This window comes from Doryrhamphus excisus, chromosome 15 (assembly GCF_030265055.1).
Source record: "Doryrhamphus excisus isolate RoL2022-K1 chromosome 15, RoL_Dexc_1.0, whole genome shotgun sequence".
Taxonomy (NCBI): Eukaryota; Metazoa; Chordata; class Actinopteri; order Syngnathiformes; family Syngnathidae; genus Doryrhamphus; species Doryrhamphus excisus.
This window is the reverse complement of record NC_080480.1, coordinates 4,936,742-4,949,600: the sequence shown is the minus strand read 5'-3', so window position 1 is coordinate 4,949,600 and position 12,859 is coordinate 4,936,742. Positions and strand designations below refer to the sequence as shown.

General features: G+C 42.1%; 1 protein-coding gene across 6 annotated transcripts in view; it reads right to left on the bottom strand.

The window, feature by feature from the left end:
• Positions 1-12,859, bottom strand: part of rnf213a (ring finger protein 213a) — a 50,699-nt gene that overhangs the window by 1,925 nt on the left and 35,915 nt on the right. For 5 of the 6 annotated variants that reach the window (XR_009119567.1, XM_058049219.1, XM_058049218.1 and 2 more), the window contains 21 exons: positions 12,505-12,607; positions 12,306-12,420; positions 12,017-12,209; positions 11,753-11,949; positions 10,381-10,503; positions 10,189-10,299; positions 9,846-10,088; positions 8,818-8,893; positions 8,683-8,717; positions 8,475-8,575; positions 7,511-7,667; positions 6,263-6,437; positions 5,307-5,392; positions 4,966-5,214; positions 3,100-3,232; positions 2,807-2,890; positions 2,566-2,746; positions 1,272-1,473; positions 1,118-1,195; positions 861-1,058; positions 690-779 (listed from right to left, as the gene is read on the bottom strand). Coding sequence is in view for 5 of the 6 variants with exons in the window: in XM_058049219.1 (XP_057905202.1) it covers positions 690-779; positions 861-1,058; positions 1,118-1,195; positions 1,272-1,473; positions 2,566-2,746; positions 2,807-2,890; positions 3,100-3,232; positions 4,966-5,214; positions 5,307-5,392; positions 6,263-6,437; positions 7,511-7,667; positions 8,475-8,575; positions 8,683-8,717; positions 8,818-8,893; positions 9,846-10,088; positions 10,189-10,299; positions 10,381-10,503; positions 11,753-11,949; positions 12,017-12,209; positions 12,306-12,420; positions 12,505-12,607 (2,930 nt within the window). In the remaining variant the exon portion in view is untranslated. The remainder of the gene's footprint in view (positions 1-689; positions 780-860; positions 1,059-1,117; positions 1,196-1,271; positions 1,474-2,565; positions 2,747-2,806; positions 2,891-3,099; positions 3,233-4,965; positions 5,215-5,306; positions 5,393-6,262; positions 6,438-7,510; positions 7,668-8,474; positions 8,576-8,682; positions 8,718-8,817; positions 8,894-9,845; positions 10,089-10,188; positions 10,300-10,380; positions 10,504-11,752; positions 11,950-12,016; positions 12,210-12,305; positions 12,421-12,504; positions 12,608-12,859) is intronic. The other variant, XM_058049220.1, reaches the window with a different exon arrangement.

Below are 12,859 nucleotides of genomic sequence, written 5' to 3'. Positions count from 1 at the left end.
TTTTTCAATATTTTTTTCTTAATTTTTGTTAATTTTTTTATTTTATTTTATTTTTTGAGGTGATATGACCATACAATGACATAATTATTATGGAAAGCAGGAAGTGAACAAATGAAACAGTTACTGATTTTAAAAGTAAACTGTATTATGGAAAGCAGGAAGTGAACAAATGTAACGGTTACTGTTACATTACTGTTGTTTGAGGGCCACATACTGAAATGCTATGGCTTTTTAACGTAGTCCTAGCATATAAGTGTTTCAAATGTAGTTCTTCCCTGAGATCATATTTCTCCTCTCTTGTAGAGAAGTATTGGATGACATTTTTAGCTAATTGGTTATTTTTAGCCTTATGCATTATTTTAGCTGTTTGAAGATTAATTATATCAGCAAGTTGAAGTATTTGTGATTTTAGAAATAAGGAGTTAGTATGTTCTCTGTAGGCGGCATTATGAATTATCCTCACTGACCTTTTTTGCAGTACAAAAAAGGTGTGAAGATGGGTTATTAGCCCATATTTCCACAAAATAAGTAAGATATGGTAGAACCAGAGAGCAATAAAGAGTGTCGAGTGGAACAAATTTTGCTTTGTTCAATATTGAAATGTTTCTGGCCACTTGGAAACTGTTTAAAAAAATTGGGGTAGCATCATCACAGTGCAGGACTTTCAACTAACTAGTGCAAAGCATTACCTTCTTCAGCATCAGCATCGTTTCTGATTTGTGAGCGGTCAGCAGCTGCCACAGTGCAACACAATGCTTTAAAGAGCACTGCCTCAACACCTGCAACGTGCAAAAGAAGACGAGAGCGTGGTAAGTGGGTGAAAAGGCAATAGAGAGTAGCAACTTCTCAAAACAGCCGACCTTGAGGATGTGCTCAGAAATCTGGTTTCCCATCTGCAGCACCTCCTCCAGGTAGGAGGACAGCTGCATGTCAGCGTCTCTCCCATCCGTGGCGAGGAAACCGAGGGCCAATTCCAGAGTGGAGAGGGCCTCACACGCTTCGCTGTAGTTGTTTAGATCCCTCACCAGATCCAACACGGTCAGAGACGGAAGAGTTTCCTGTTTGCACACAGTTGGTAAGCAACTTGACCTCCTTATAATGACTTTGAAATACTCACTTGTTTGACTTTTTTATTGACGTCTTTCAGGATGGTCTGATAGTTGCGTTCGTGTCTGTTCACGAGTGTCGGGATTCCCTGTAGTTATGTAAAGAAAAGCATACGTCGATGGAACGTCTTGCTTTTTCCGTTTTGCCTCCTTGTGTGCACTCACCTTCAGATAAATCAGCGGTTTTCCCAGGAGAAAGCGGGAGACAACCTGCATCTGGATCTTGGGCAAATCATATTCATGGAGAGTGTCCTGGCCCCTCTCGATGCTGTACTGGGTGTTGGAAAGAACCATCGGCATCACATCCCTCTCCAGCTCATAGTGGATCACATGCAGGTCCGTCAAATCTGCAGGGCTAACTTTGTAGCTGGGGGGAGGGGAAGACAGGTTGGTTGTGGCAGCAACTCTCGCCTTGACTCTTACCTTGGCATGGTGAGATAGCTACATCTTTGAATAAAATACAATACTAAGCAGTTGATGTTTCATCCTTGCTTAATACAAGGATGAAGAGTCTTGAACCAGTCATGATGTGCTATATATATCACTATATTGACACTTACTATGGTACCCATGATGGTAATGGTAATGGTTTTATTTCATTTGAACATGCATCAGATTACAATTGAGTGCATCCCATAATCACATGTCCAAAAGGAGTAGGAAGAAGCAAAGCTTATTAAATCCTACCCCTCCATCTGGTACTTTTACTATCAGTAACTGTTTCATTTGTTCACTTCCTGCTTTCCATAATACAGTTTACTTCTACAATCAGTAACTGTTTCATTTGTTCACTTCCTATCACCTCAAAAAATTAAATAAAATAAAATTTAAAAAATAAACAAAAATTAAGAAAAAATTATTGAAAAAATAAAAAAGTGAACAAATGTAACAGTTACAAACAAACAAAAGTAACAAACAATGCACAATGATGAGCCAATTCAAGAAACAATACAAGCAGTTGATGTTTGCTAAATACAAGGATGAAGAGTCTTGAACCAGGCATGATGTGCTATATATATCACTATATTGACACTTACTATGGTACACATTATGTCATTGGATGGTCATATCACCTCGTACTTCGGTACATGACAAAAAAAAAGAAATATAAAAAAATAAAAAATAATTAATTTTTATTTTTTTAAATTTTAATTAATTAAAATTAATACATTTACCCCCCCCCCAAAAAAAAAAAACTTAAATTATATTATGAAAGCAGGAAGTGAACAAATGTAACAGTTACTGATTGTAAAAATACCAGATGGAGGGGTAGGATTTAATAAGCTTTGCTTCTTCCTACTCCTTTTGGACATGTGGAACTGTGAACTGATTATGGGATGCATTCAATTGTAATCTGATGCATGTTCAAATGAAATAAAACCATGACCATTACCAAGTATCCTATACTAAGGCTGACAGTGTGTCTTCCCTCAAAAAAGTGAGCAAAGAGCGCCCTCACCTGGTCTCCTCTCCCATGTGTTTATCCACACAGTATATCATGCCATTGTGCAGGCTGATGAGGTAGCTAACAAGGGCTGTAGAGCACATGCCAAGGCCTTGTCCTTGAGGAAACAGCACCCTGAGGTCACTGGTGGTGTCAAGGTCCTTCTGACAGAACTCATCAGGCAGCTTGATCTCACCTGACAGACGACATTCGGGTCAGACTGGAAAGTGTGCTACTTTGGAGGCTTTGGATTTACCTTTGGTTGCCAGAGAGGATCTGAGCTGATTCCATGTAGTTAAGAAGGTGGTGATGTGTTTCTCATACCAGGTTCTTAGCGAAGCTACACAGAAGGTAGAAGTTTAAAGTGTCATCTACTGTGAATTTGGCATGATGTCATTAAGAAGGGTGTCTAAAAACTAAAAGATGCACTCACATCTCACTGGGGTTTACATTTAGACTTTAGAAGCATTCTACAGGGATGTACCATTCTTGTAGGGGGGATGACAGACGACACTTGATCATGCTACAGGTAAGATTGGGTTTCAATACCTGCTTTCAAGCTGTGTAGAAACCCCACGATGGTGTCGCACGTAATTTGGTTGAGGTTTTGAAACTTCTTGACAAGTTCTTTCTGCAGAGTCAGGATGTCAGGGAGGTGCCTCACCAGCCGCAGCTCTGCCTCCTGATACAAACATTAGAATGATAAAGTGCTCAAGTTGTTAGTATTCATTCATTTTCTACCGCTTATCGTCACGAGGGTCGCAGGAGGTGCTGGAGCCTATCCCAGCTGTCTTCGGGCGAGAGGCGGGGTACACCCTGGACTGGTGGCCAGCCAATCACAGGGCACATATAGACAAACAACCATTCACACTCACATTCATACCTATGGACAATTTGGAGTCGCCAATTAACCTAGCATGCATGTTGTTGGAATAATTTTACTTTATTTTAGTTTTATTGTGTGCGAGATTCATATTCAATATCTACCGTAAAAAGATACACTTTTCAAAAAGGTACTTCTAATAGCTTTTTAAATATATATATATATATATATATATATATATATATATAATATTATAACAACAGACGAGTGGTTACTTTTTGTTGTCATGCACCCAGCCCCCCCACTGATTTGAAATACTACAGATACTGATAATATTTATTTATTCATTTATCTGTACTGTACAGACTGAAATTGAAATTGACCTGGGAAAATGCAACAAAATGGATATTATTAATTAAAATATATACATATATATATATATATATATATATATATATATATATATATATATACAAAATTATAGGGCGCTGCACAGTAATTGAGTGGTTATCACACAGGCCACACAGCTAGGAAACCCAAGTTCGATTCCACCCTCGGCCATCTCTGTGTGGAGTTTGCATGTTCTCCCCGTGCATGTGTGGGTTTTCTCCGGGTACTCCGGTTTCCTCACACATTCCAAAAACATGCTAGGTTAATTAGCGACTCCAAATTGTCCATAGGTATGAATGTGAGTGTGAATGGTTGTTTGTCTATATGTGCCCTGTGATTGGCTGGCCACCAGTCCAGGGTGTACCCCGCCTCTCGCTCGAAGACAGCTGGGATAGGCTCCAGCATACCAATGACCCTCGTGAGGATAAGAAAATGAATGAATGTGCACTTGGGGTGGGTGGGGGGGTGGGGTGTACAGCAATGAATCTCGCACACAATAAAACTCATTTTAGTGGACAAAATTAATGAGCTGGGCTGCACGGCGATCTAGTGGTTAGCACGCAGACCTCACAGCTAGTAGACCCGAGTTCAATTCCACCCTCGGACATCTCTGTGTGGAGTTTGCATGTTCTCCGGTTTCCTCCCACATTCCAAAAACATGCTAGGTTAATTAGCGACTCCAAATTGTCCATAGGTATGAATGTGAGTGTGAATGGTTGTCTGTCTATATGTGCCCTGTGATTGGCTGGCCACCAGTCCAGGGTGTACCCCGCCTCTCGCCCCGAAGACAGCTGGGATAGGCTCCAGCACCCCCGCCCTCGTGAGGATAAGTGGAATAAAATGAATGAATGTGCACTTGGCGGGACAAAACAGGAATAATTCTATTACAGTTTCCATACAAAGAACAACAATGTGTCTCTCACACAATAAAACTAAGATAAAGTAAAATTATTCCAACAACATGCATGCTAGGTTAATTGGCGTCCAAATTATCCATAGGTATGAATGTGAGTGTGAATGGTTGTTTGTCTATATGTGCCCTGTGATTGGCTGGCCACCAGTCCAGGGTGTACCCTGCCTCTCGCCCGATAACAGCTGGGATAGGCTCCAGCATCCCCCGCTACCCTCGTTAGGATAAGCGGTAGAAAATGAATGAATGAATGAAAACGCTTCATCCATCTAGATCCAAAGCAGTTACTGACCCGTTTTAGAAACCTCCGTAACACAGGCAGGTTGTCCTTGCCCTTGCTCTTCTCCACCAGGTGGGTCAAGTGCAGCAGAGACACTTTCTCCCTGCAGCTCCACACGGCTGACGTATGGATGGGAGAATCTGTCGGAAGTGACGTCAAGAAGAAGCCTGGATTGTCACACAGCAGCCTTGTGATGGCGTTGGAGTTGTGAGAGTTAGTCTGGATGAATATCTTCATTTCTTTCAGTTGTTTGTCCAAGTGCTGCATGGGAGAGGGGGGGCGTAAGGGAGAGATCAAGCACAGATTAAGTCTCACAGAGGGTCTAGTTTATGATCGTCAAGAAGGCACAGTACCGTCAATTTAGCCATGATGGAGTTGCTCATTTGGAGCTCCCATTCATTTCTCATCTCTTTGGTGGAAAGCATCTGGTAATCGCTCACTGAAAGCATGAACAGAAACAGTCAGTTCATTTGTTTCAAGTACAAACCAGCAGCCATGATAAAATAAAGCCGTACAAAATTTGATAGTTACCATATTCTGGAGTATAAATCATTTTTTATCAGTTTTTAGGCTCATCTGGCAACTTATAGTCCAATGTGACTTTTATTCATTCATTCATTTTCTACCGCTTATCCTCACAAGGGGTGGGTGCTGGAGCCTATCCCAGCTGTCCCAGCTGAGCGAGAGGCGGGGTACACCCTGGACTGGTGGCCAGCCAATCACAGGGCACATATAGACAAACAACCATTCACACTCACATTCATACCTATGGACAATTTGGAGTCGCCAATTAACCTAGCATGTTTTTGGAATGTGGGAGGAAACTGGAGTACCCGGAGAAAACCCAGAGATGGCCAAGGGTGGAATTGAACTCGGATCTCCTAGCTGTGAGGCCTGCGCGCGAACCACTCAACCACCATGCAGCCTGGTTAAAGTTACATTCATTCATTCATTTTCCGGAGAAAACCCACACATGCACAGCGGGGAGAATATGCAAACTCCACACTTAGATGGCCGAGGGTGGAATTGAACTCGGGTTTCCTAGCTGTGAGGCCTGCGCATTATCCACTCACCACCATGCAGCCTGGTTAAAGTTACATTCATTCATTCATTTTCAGGAGAAAACCCACATATGCACGACGGGGAGAACATGCAAACTCCACACAGAGATCGCCGAGGGTGGAATTGAACTCGAGTCTCCTAGCTGTGAGGCCTGCGCGTTAACCACTCTTTCACTATGCAGCCCGCATTTTTTTCAGAATCAAGAAAAAAGTAGAGAGAACCAGATACAGAATGAGGTTTTTCTTACAGTTTTGCTCCTGCTCGGGTTCCAGAAGACTGCTGAGCAGCAGGTGAACAGTACCCACTGCATCATCTGTCCCTTTCTGCAGACATTTGACAAGATGCTCTATATCTTTTTGCAGGTGAGCAAGGAGAAAAGGCCCTGGGTCTGTGACCGGTGGCCTGATGATAGAAGCGACCGCCTGTGAAAACAAGATACAAAACATAGAAATCATCACGGATCGTCCAAATAATCCAAAGTCAGGTACTCAACAAATCAGCTCAAAAGTGAACATTTTGTGTGAGTGGCACCACCTGAAACACTTATATGCTAGGACTACGTTAAAAAGTCATAGCATTTCAGTATGTGGAATCAAACTATGGAATGGATTGAGTAAGGAACTCAAACAATGGTACCCATGATGGTAATGGTAATTTCATTTGAACATGCATCAGATTACAATTGAGTGCATCCCATAATCAGTTCACAGTTCCACATGTCCAAAAGGAGTAGGAAGAAGCAAAGCTTATTAAATCCTACCCCTCCATCTGGTACTTTTACAATCAGTAACTGTTTCATTTGTTCACTTCCTGCTTTCCATAATAATTATGTCATTGTATGGTCATATCACCTCAAAAAATAAAATAAAATAAAATAAAAGAATAAGCAAAAATTAAGAAAAAATTATTGAAAAAATAAAAAATACATACAAAAATAAAAAACAAAAAAAATTTGAAATGAAAAAAAATTAAACTATATTGGGAAAACAGGAAGTGAACAAATGTTACAAACAAAAGTAACACAGAATGCACAACGATGAGCCAATTCAAGAAACAATACAAGCAGTTGATGTTTGCTAAATACAAGGATGAAGAGTCTTGAACCAGTCATGATGTGCTATATATATCACTATATTGACACTTACTATGGTACACATTATGTCATTGGATGGTCATATCACTTCGTACTTCTGTACATGACAAAAAATAAAAAAAATAAAAATTTTACAAATTAAAAAAGTAAAAATAAAAATAAAACAAAATAAAAATTAATAAAAAAAAAAAAACTTAAATTATATTAGGAAAGCAGGAAGTGAACAAATGTAACAGTTACTGATTGTAAAAGTACCAGATGGAGGGGTAGGATTTAATAAGCTTTGCTTCTTCCTACTCCTTTTGGACATGTGGAACTGTGAACTGATTATGTGATGCATTCAATTGTAATCTGATGCATGTTCAAATGAAATTAAACCATTAGCATTACCATTACCATTACCTTGGATTCTTTGGAGGCTCCAACCAGCATGGCCATGTGAGTAAGCATGCGGATGATTGTGAAGGAAACAGGAGAAAGATTGTTGCTGTCCAGCATGTCCGCATTGTCCCTTCGACCAGGGTCGCCCAGGATGTGGCCTTGCTGAGTGTTGCCACCTCTGAAAGGGAACCAAACAATGATCAATAAATGACTTTTTGATATCATATATCAATGATAATCATATTCCCCAGGATTTCTCAACTATTTACACAAACTGCCCTGTTTTGATTACCGATGATCTAAACTTACTTACTCCACACTTCTGTTTTGACAACGGCCAATAAACAACAGAAGAAGAAAAACACCAGGAAGAAGAACGCACCTTGACAACTTTCTGATTGAGCGGTTACAAGATACCTCAATCGGATTGGGGAAAGGAATATTCCACCCCTGTGAATCCGATTATATATTCATTCGCATTGGCACTTTTCTTTCGGAATGAGGTGTATACAAAGGTTACATTCTTTCCATTTGAGCAAATAAACCGAATGGAATTGGAATATTTGGGTCCATGTAAACGTGGCTAGTGTGAGGCCGGTGTTATCTTTTTTTACTATTCTGTGGTCACTGATGTTAAAGAGGAAAAATGTAATGATAACCATAGAACCAGAAATGCGTCCTACTGTAACACAGAGAAAGGTCTGGCTGCTCAGTACAATATGAGCAATTAAACAAATAAATATTACTTATAAATAACAGCTAAGGTACGCCACTTGGCCACTTAAATGAAGTATACTAATATAAGGCATTCAGATGACACATTCAAATACACTGTGTTGATATGTAGTATTCCAAACAGCATAGTTTCAGTGTTCGGCTCCACAGAATAGCAGAAATAGGAATTGTATGGTCTGAGATTACGCTTCCCAGTCAACCCAACAAATTGTAGCGGGTCGACATGATCAATGAAAACCAGGACACTTACGTTGTTTCAACAACTTTAAAATTCTCCACAGGGTTGTGGTCGATGCCACCAATCAGGACACCACAGTCAAGGCAGTGATATGTTTGCATGGGCTGGCCGCACTAGTCACCAAAAAAAAAAAAAAAAGGGGGGGGGGGGGTATTTGAAATATGAAAACACACACCGATATCCAGATAGTGTAAAATAGAATAGAATGAAAACAACATACATCACCGACTGTACACGGGTGACCATTTGCACAGTCTAAAACATGAACATAAATATGATGTCATTTGATTTGCAGGTATTAAATTGATCTTAAACAGTCACATGATTCCCAATCAGAGTGTTTTCTGTTACTTACAGTACCACCTCAAATAGGGGAGAGCTTGCATCGCCTCTGCTAACTTGTTTTGTGGCATGGTCGGCAAGAAGGCAGCCTAAAGTGAAAAACATAAAAAATAGCTGAATGATGTCATATATAATGTTGTTTACATCCATCGTCATGCTAATCTGCGCCGCAATCGTTTCGCCAGTAAACACCAAGGCTCTTGAGTGTCAGTCGGTTGCTAGTCTTGCGATAAATCGATTCTTCTCAGGACTAATGGCTGATTTTTATCGATCCAGGAAGTTGCTACCGAGGCTGCAGCACCAGATACCCACTTGCATCGGGTCATCGCTTTAGCGGTTATTGCTTCCATTGTGTGTCAAATAATAATTGTAATAGATTACATAAAACTTTGGCCGCACGGTAGCCGAGTGGTCAGCATGTTGGCGTCACAAGCATTGTGTTTGATTCTCCACTTTGACCTCTCTGTGTTCTCCGGGTAGTCCGGTTTCCTCCCACATTCCAAAAACATGCTAGGCTAGTAATTGGCGACTCCAAATTGTCCATAGGTATGAATGTGAGTGTGAATGGTTGTTTGTCTATATGTGCCCTGTGATTGGCTGGCCACCAGTCCAGGGTGTACCCGGCTTCTTGACCAAAGTCAACTGGGATAGGCTCCAGCACACCCATGACCCTTGTGAGGATAAGCAGTAGAAAATGAATGAATGAATGAATGTGCACTTGGGGGGGGGGGGGGGGGGGGGGGGGGGGGGTACAACAATGAATCTCGCACACACTAAAACTAAAATAAAGTCAAATTATTCCAACAACATGCATGCTAGATTAATTGGCGACTCCAAATTGTCCATAGGTATGAATGTGAGTGTGAATGGTTGTTTGTCTATATGTGCCCTGTGATTGGCTAGCCACCAGTCCAGGGTGTACCCCGCCTCTCGACCGAAGTCAACTGGGATAAGCTCCAGCATACCCTCACGCCCCAATTGAGGATAAGCAGCATAGAAAACGGATGGATGGCTGTACCATTAAGAAAGGTGATTTTTTACCTGCATGCTAAGAGGTGTCGTCGCCAGCTTCTGCAGAGGCGCTACGATGGTCTGGTCCGTGCAAAGCAAGACGGCAGCCAGGTGAACAGTCAGCGTCACAGACACGTAATCGTCCCCTGTCATCCCGGGACTGACCGACAGCGGCCCGAGTCGGTTGGCCACCAGAGCCTCAGCAAAGACCTTGACCTGTGGGCTGGGAAGCACCTTGGAAGTCTTGATGAAATGTAGTAGTTTTTGGAAATCCTGGAAGTTGGGAAAAAGTAAAGCTTAATGGAATGTGGGAGGAAAGCTTAAAGTTATGACTTGCCTGAAAACTGCTTTTTACAATGTTTCAGGACCGTACCTCTGGCTTTGGGTGTAAACCGGCATTGGTGTTTCTGTAGAGGATGGTAACTTCTCTGTAGAGTGCTAAAAGGAGGTACACACTCACCCTGTTTGCTGACATTGTGCAGCCCTGCGAAAGGAACGTAAAAGCAAAAAGTTAACAGAAACAAAACATCCTGACCCCCACTCCTCCCACAAAAAAAAGTGTTACCTGACAAATCTCATCGATATCGTCCATTCGTCCCTCTGCAATTGCCTTTGCACATGCATCTCTGATTGTCTTGTAGCTTTCTCCACACACGAGATAATGATCAACTGAGGTGGCTTCTTCACTCTGTATGAAGAATACTCAATCAAGTATCAAGCATGTAGGTAAGCCCCTCCCTTCCTTGCACTCATCCAACCAGAACTCAGCAAGGATGCATTCAAGGTCTTACAGAAAGTTGGATATTTTCAACCCTTTTCAAAAATGGCAATTTCCCCAATTCATTAATTCATTCATTTTCTACCGCTTTTCCTCACGAGGGTCACGGCGGGTACTGGAGCCTATCCCAGCTGTCTTCAAGCGAGAGGCGGGGTACACCCTGGACTGATGGCCAGCCAATCACAGGGCACATATAGACAAACAACTATTCACACTCACATTCATACCTATGGACAATTTGGAGTCGCCAATTAACCTAGCATGTTTTTGGAATGTGGGAGGAAACCGGAGTACCCGGAGAAAACCCACGCATGCACGGGGAGAACATGCAAACTCCACACAGAGATGGCCGAGGGTGGAATTGAACCCTGGTCTCCTAGCTGTGAGGTCTAACCACTCGACCGCCGTGCCACCCTCATTGCTTTATAGTGTTTCTCAAATGGTGGGGTGGGGCACGGGGCTTTTTAATGCTGACCTACCAACATGTACACATTTATAGTATTCAACATGCAATTTGACTCCCAAATATGCTTATATTAATAATTATATATATAATTATATTCACACAAGGGTGCTGGAGCCTATCCCAGCTGTCTTCGGGCGAGAGTCGGGGTACACCCTGGACTGGTGGTTACCGGTACTCCAGTTTCCTCCCACATTCCAAAAACATGCTAGGTTAATTGGCGACTCCAAATTGTCCATAGGTATGAATGTGAGTGTGAATGGTTGTTTGACTATATATATGTGCCCTGTGATTGGCTGGCCACCAGTCCAGGGTGTACCCCGCCTCTCGCCCGAAGACAGCTGGGATAGGCTCCAGCACCCCCGCGACCCCTGTGAGGATAAGCGGTAGAAAATGATTGAATGAATATAATTATTAATATAAGCATATTCGGGAGTCAAATTGCATGTTGAATACTATAAATGTGTACATGTTGGTAGGTTAGCATTAAAAAGCCCCATGCCCCACCCCACTATTTGAGAAACACTATAAAGCAATGAGGCAAAATTGCATGTAATATTGGATACTACCAGAGGAGGTGCTGTTTATCTACATCCAAACATCAGCCCACATCATTGAAAATAACAATGCATTCACTTTTTTCTTGTTTTTGAAGGGCCATCACTGATTAATAGTGCACTAAATAACGTATCAAACCTGTTGCAGCACTTCTTCGGGATAGAGCCAGTGCATGTTCTCCATTTTGAGACGATTCATGGCAAACTCCACTCCGTGTTGGCTGCAAATCTTACGAATCAAGTAGACACGATACCAGTTGTTCCCGCTGTTGGTGCACAACCTGACCACCCCCTCCATGAAGTCATCGTTTTTACTCTCACCCCCGTCCTGGGGTTCTGGGATAACACATAAGTATGGTTAATCACGCAACATGCAAAAATTGTCGAATCGTGAACTACTCACTAGCACCAATGATGGCCGCTGCCACATCCAAGTCCATTCGGACTCTTGCTAGCTGCTGTAGATTCTCCACTGTAGCCCTTTCAGCCGACATATTATGTGACAGAAGAAACTCCCTCAGGAAGTCACTTTCATGCCGCAAACACGCCCGTCTGTCAGTATCGGAACGGAACTCAAATCTCTCAAACATGGAATCCTTAAAACAAGAACATAGCATTTATAAACAAATCAAACAATCAAACAGACAAACCGCATCCTGATAATAAAATAAAGTGTAAAAGATGCACACTACCTGCATGCAGTTCATGTACAGACAGTAGAGTTTGGTTTTGTCCTTCTCCTCTAAAATGTTGCAGTGCTCGACAGCCAGCAGGTGTTCCTGAAGGTGTTCTTTCACTTCATCGAAACTGTAAATTCATAGCACAAATAGGAACGCTGCTCACACGACTGATGAATTAAATAATGGGATGCTCACCACCCTGACACCTCACCTGTACTTCAGCAGGAGTTTGAGCACCACCGAGCGAACTACAGGGTTTTTATCCGCCGAGTCATCAAACGGAGAAAGCACCTTGGTCTGGATTTGTTGATCAGCTGAGGAGATATGAACATTTAGAACAACCGTGGGAATTAAATGTACAGTACGTGTGTGTATATGGGATGGGCATTGTAACAGAGGAGTGCTGGTGGTGTTTTTGGCGACAACTAGTGGTCATAATAGTTCATAACCTTATATTTCATTCATTCATTCATTCATTTTCTACCGCTTTTTCCTCACAAGGGTCGCGGGGGGTGCTGGAGCCTATCCCAGCTGTCTTTGGGCGAGAGGCGGGGTACACCCTGGAC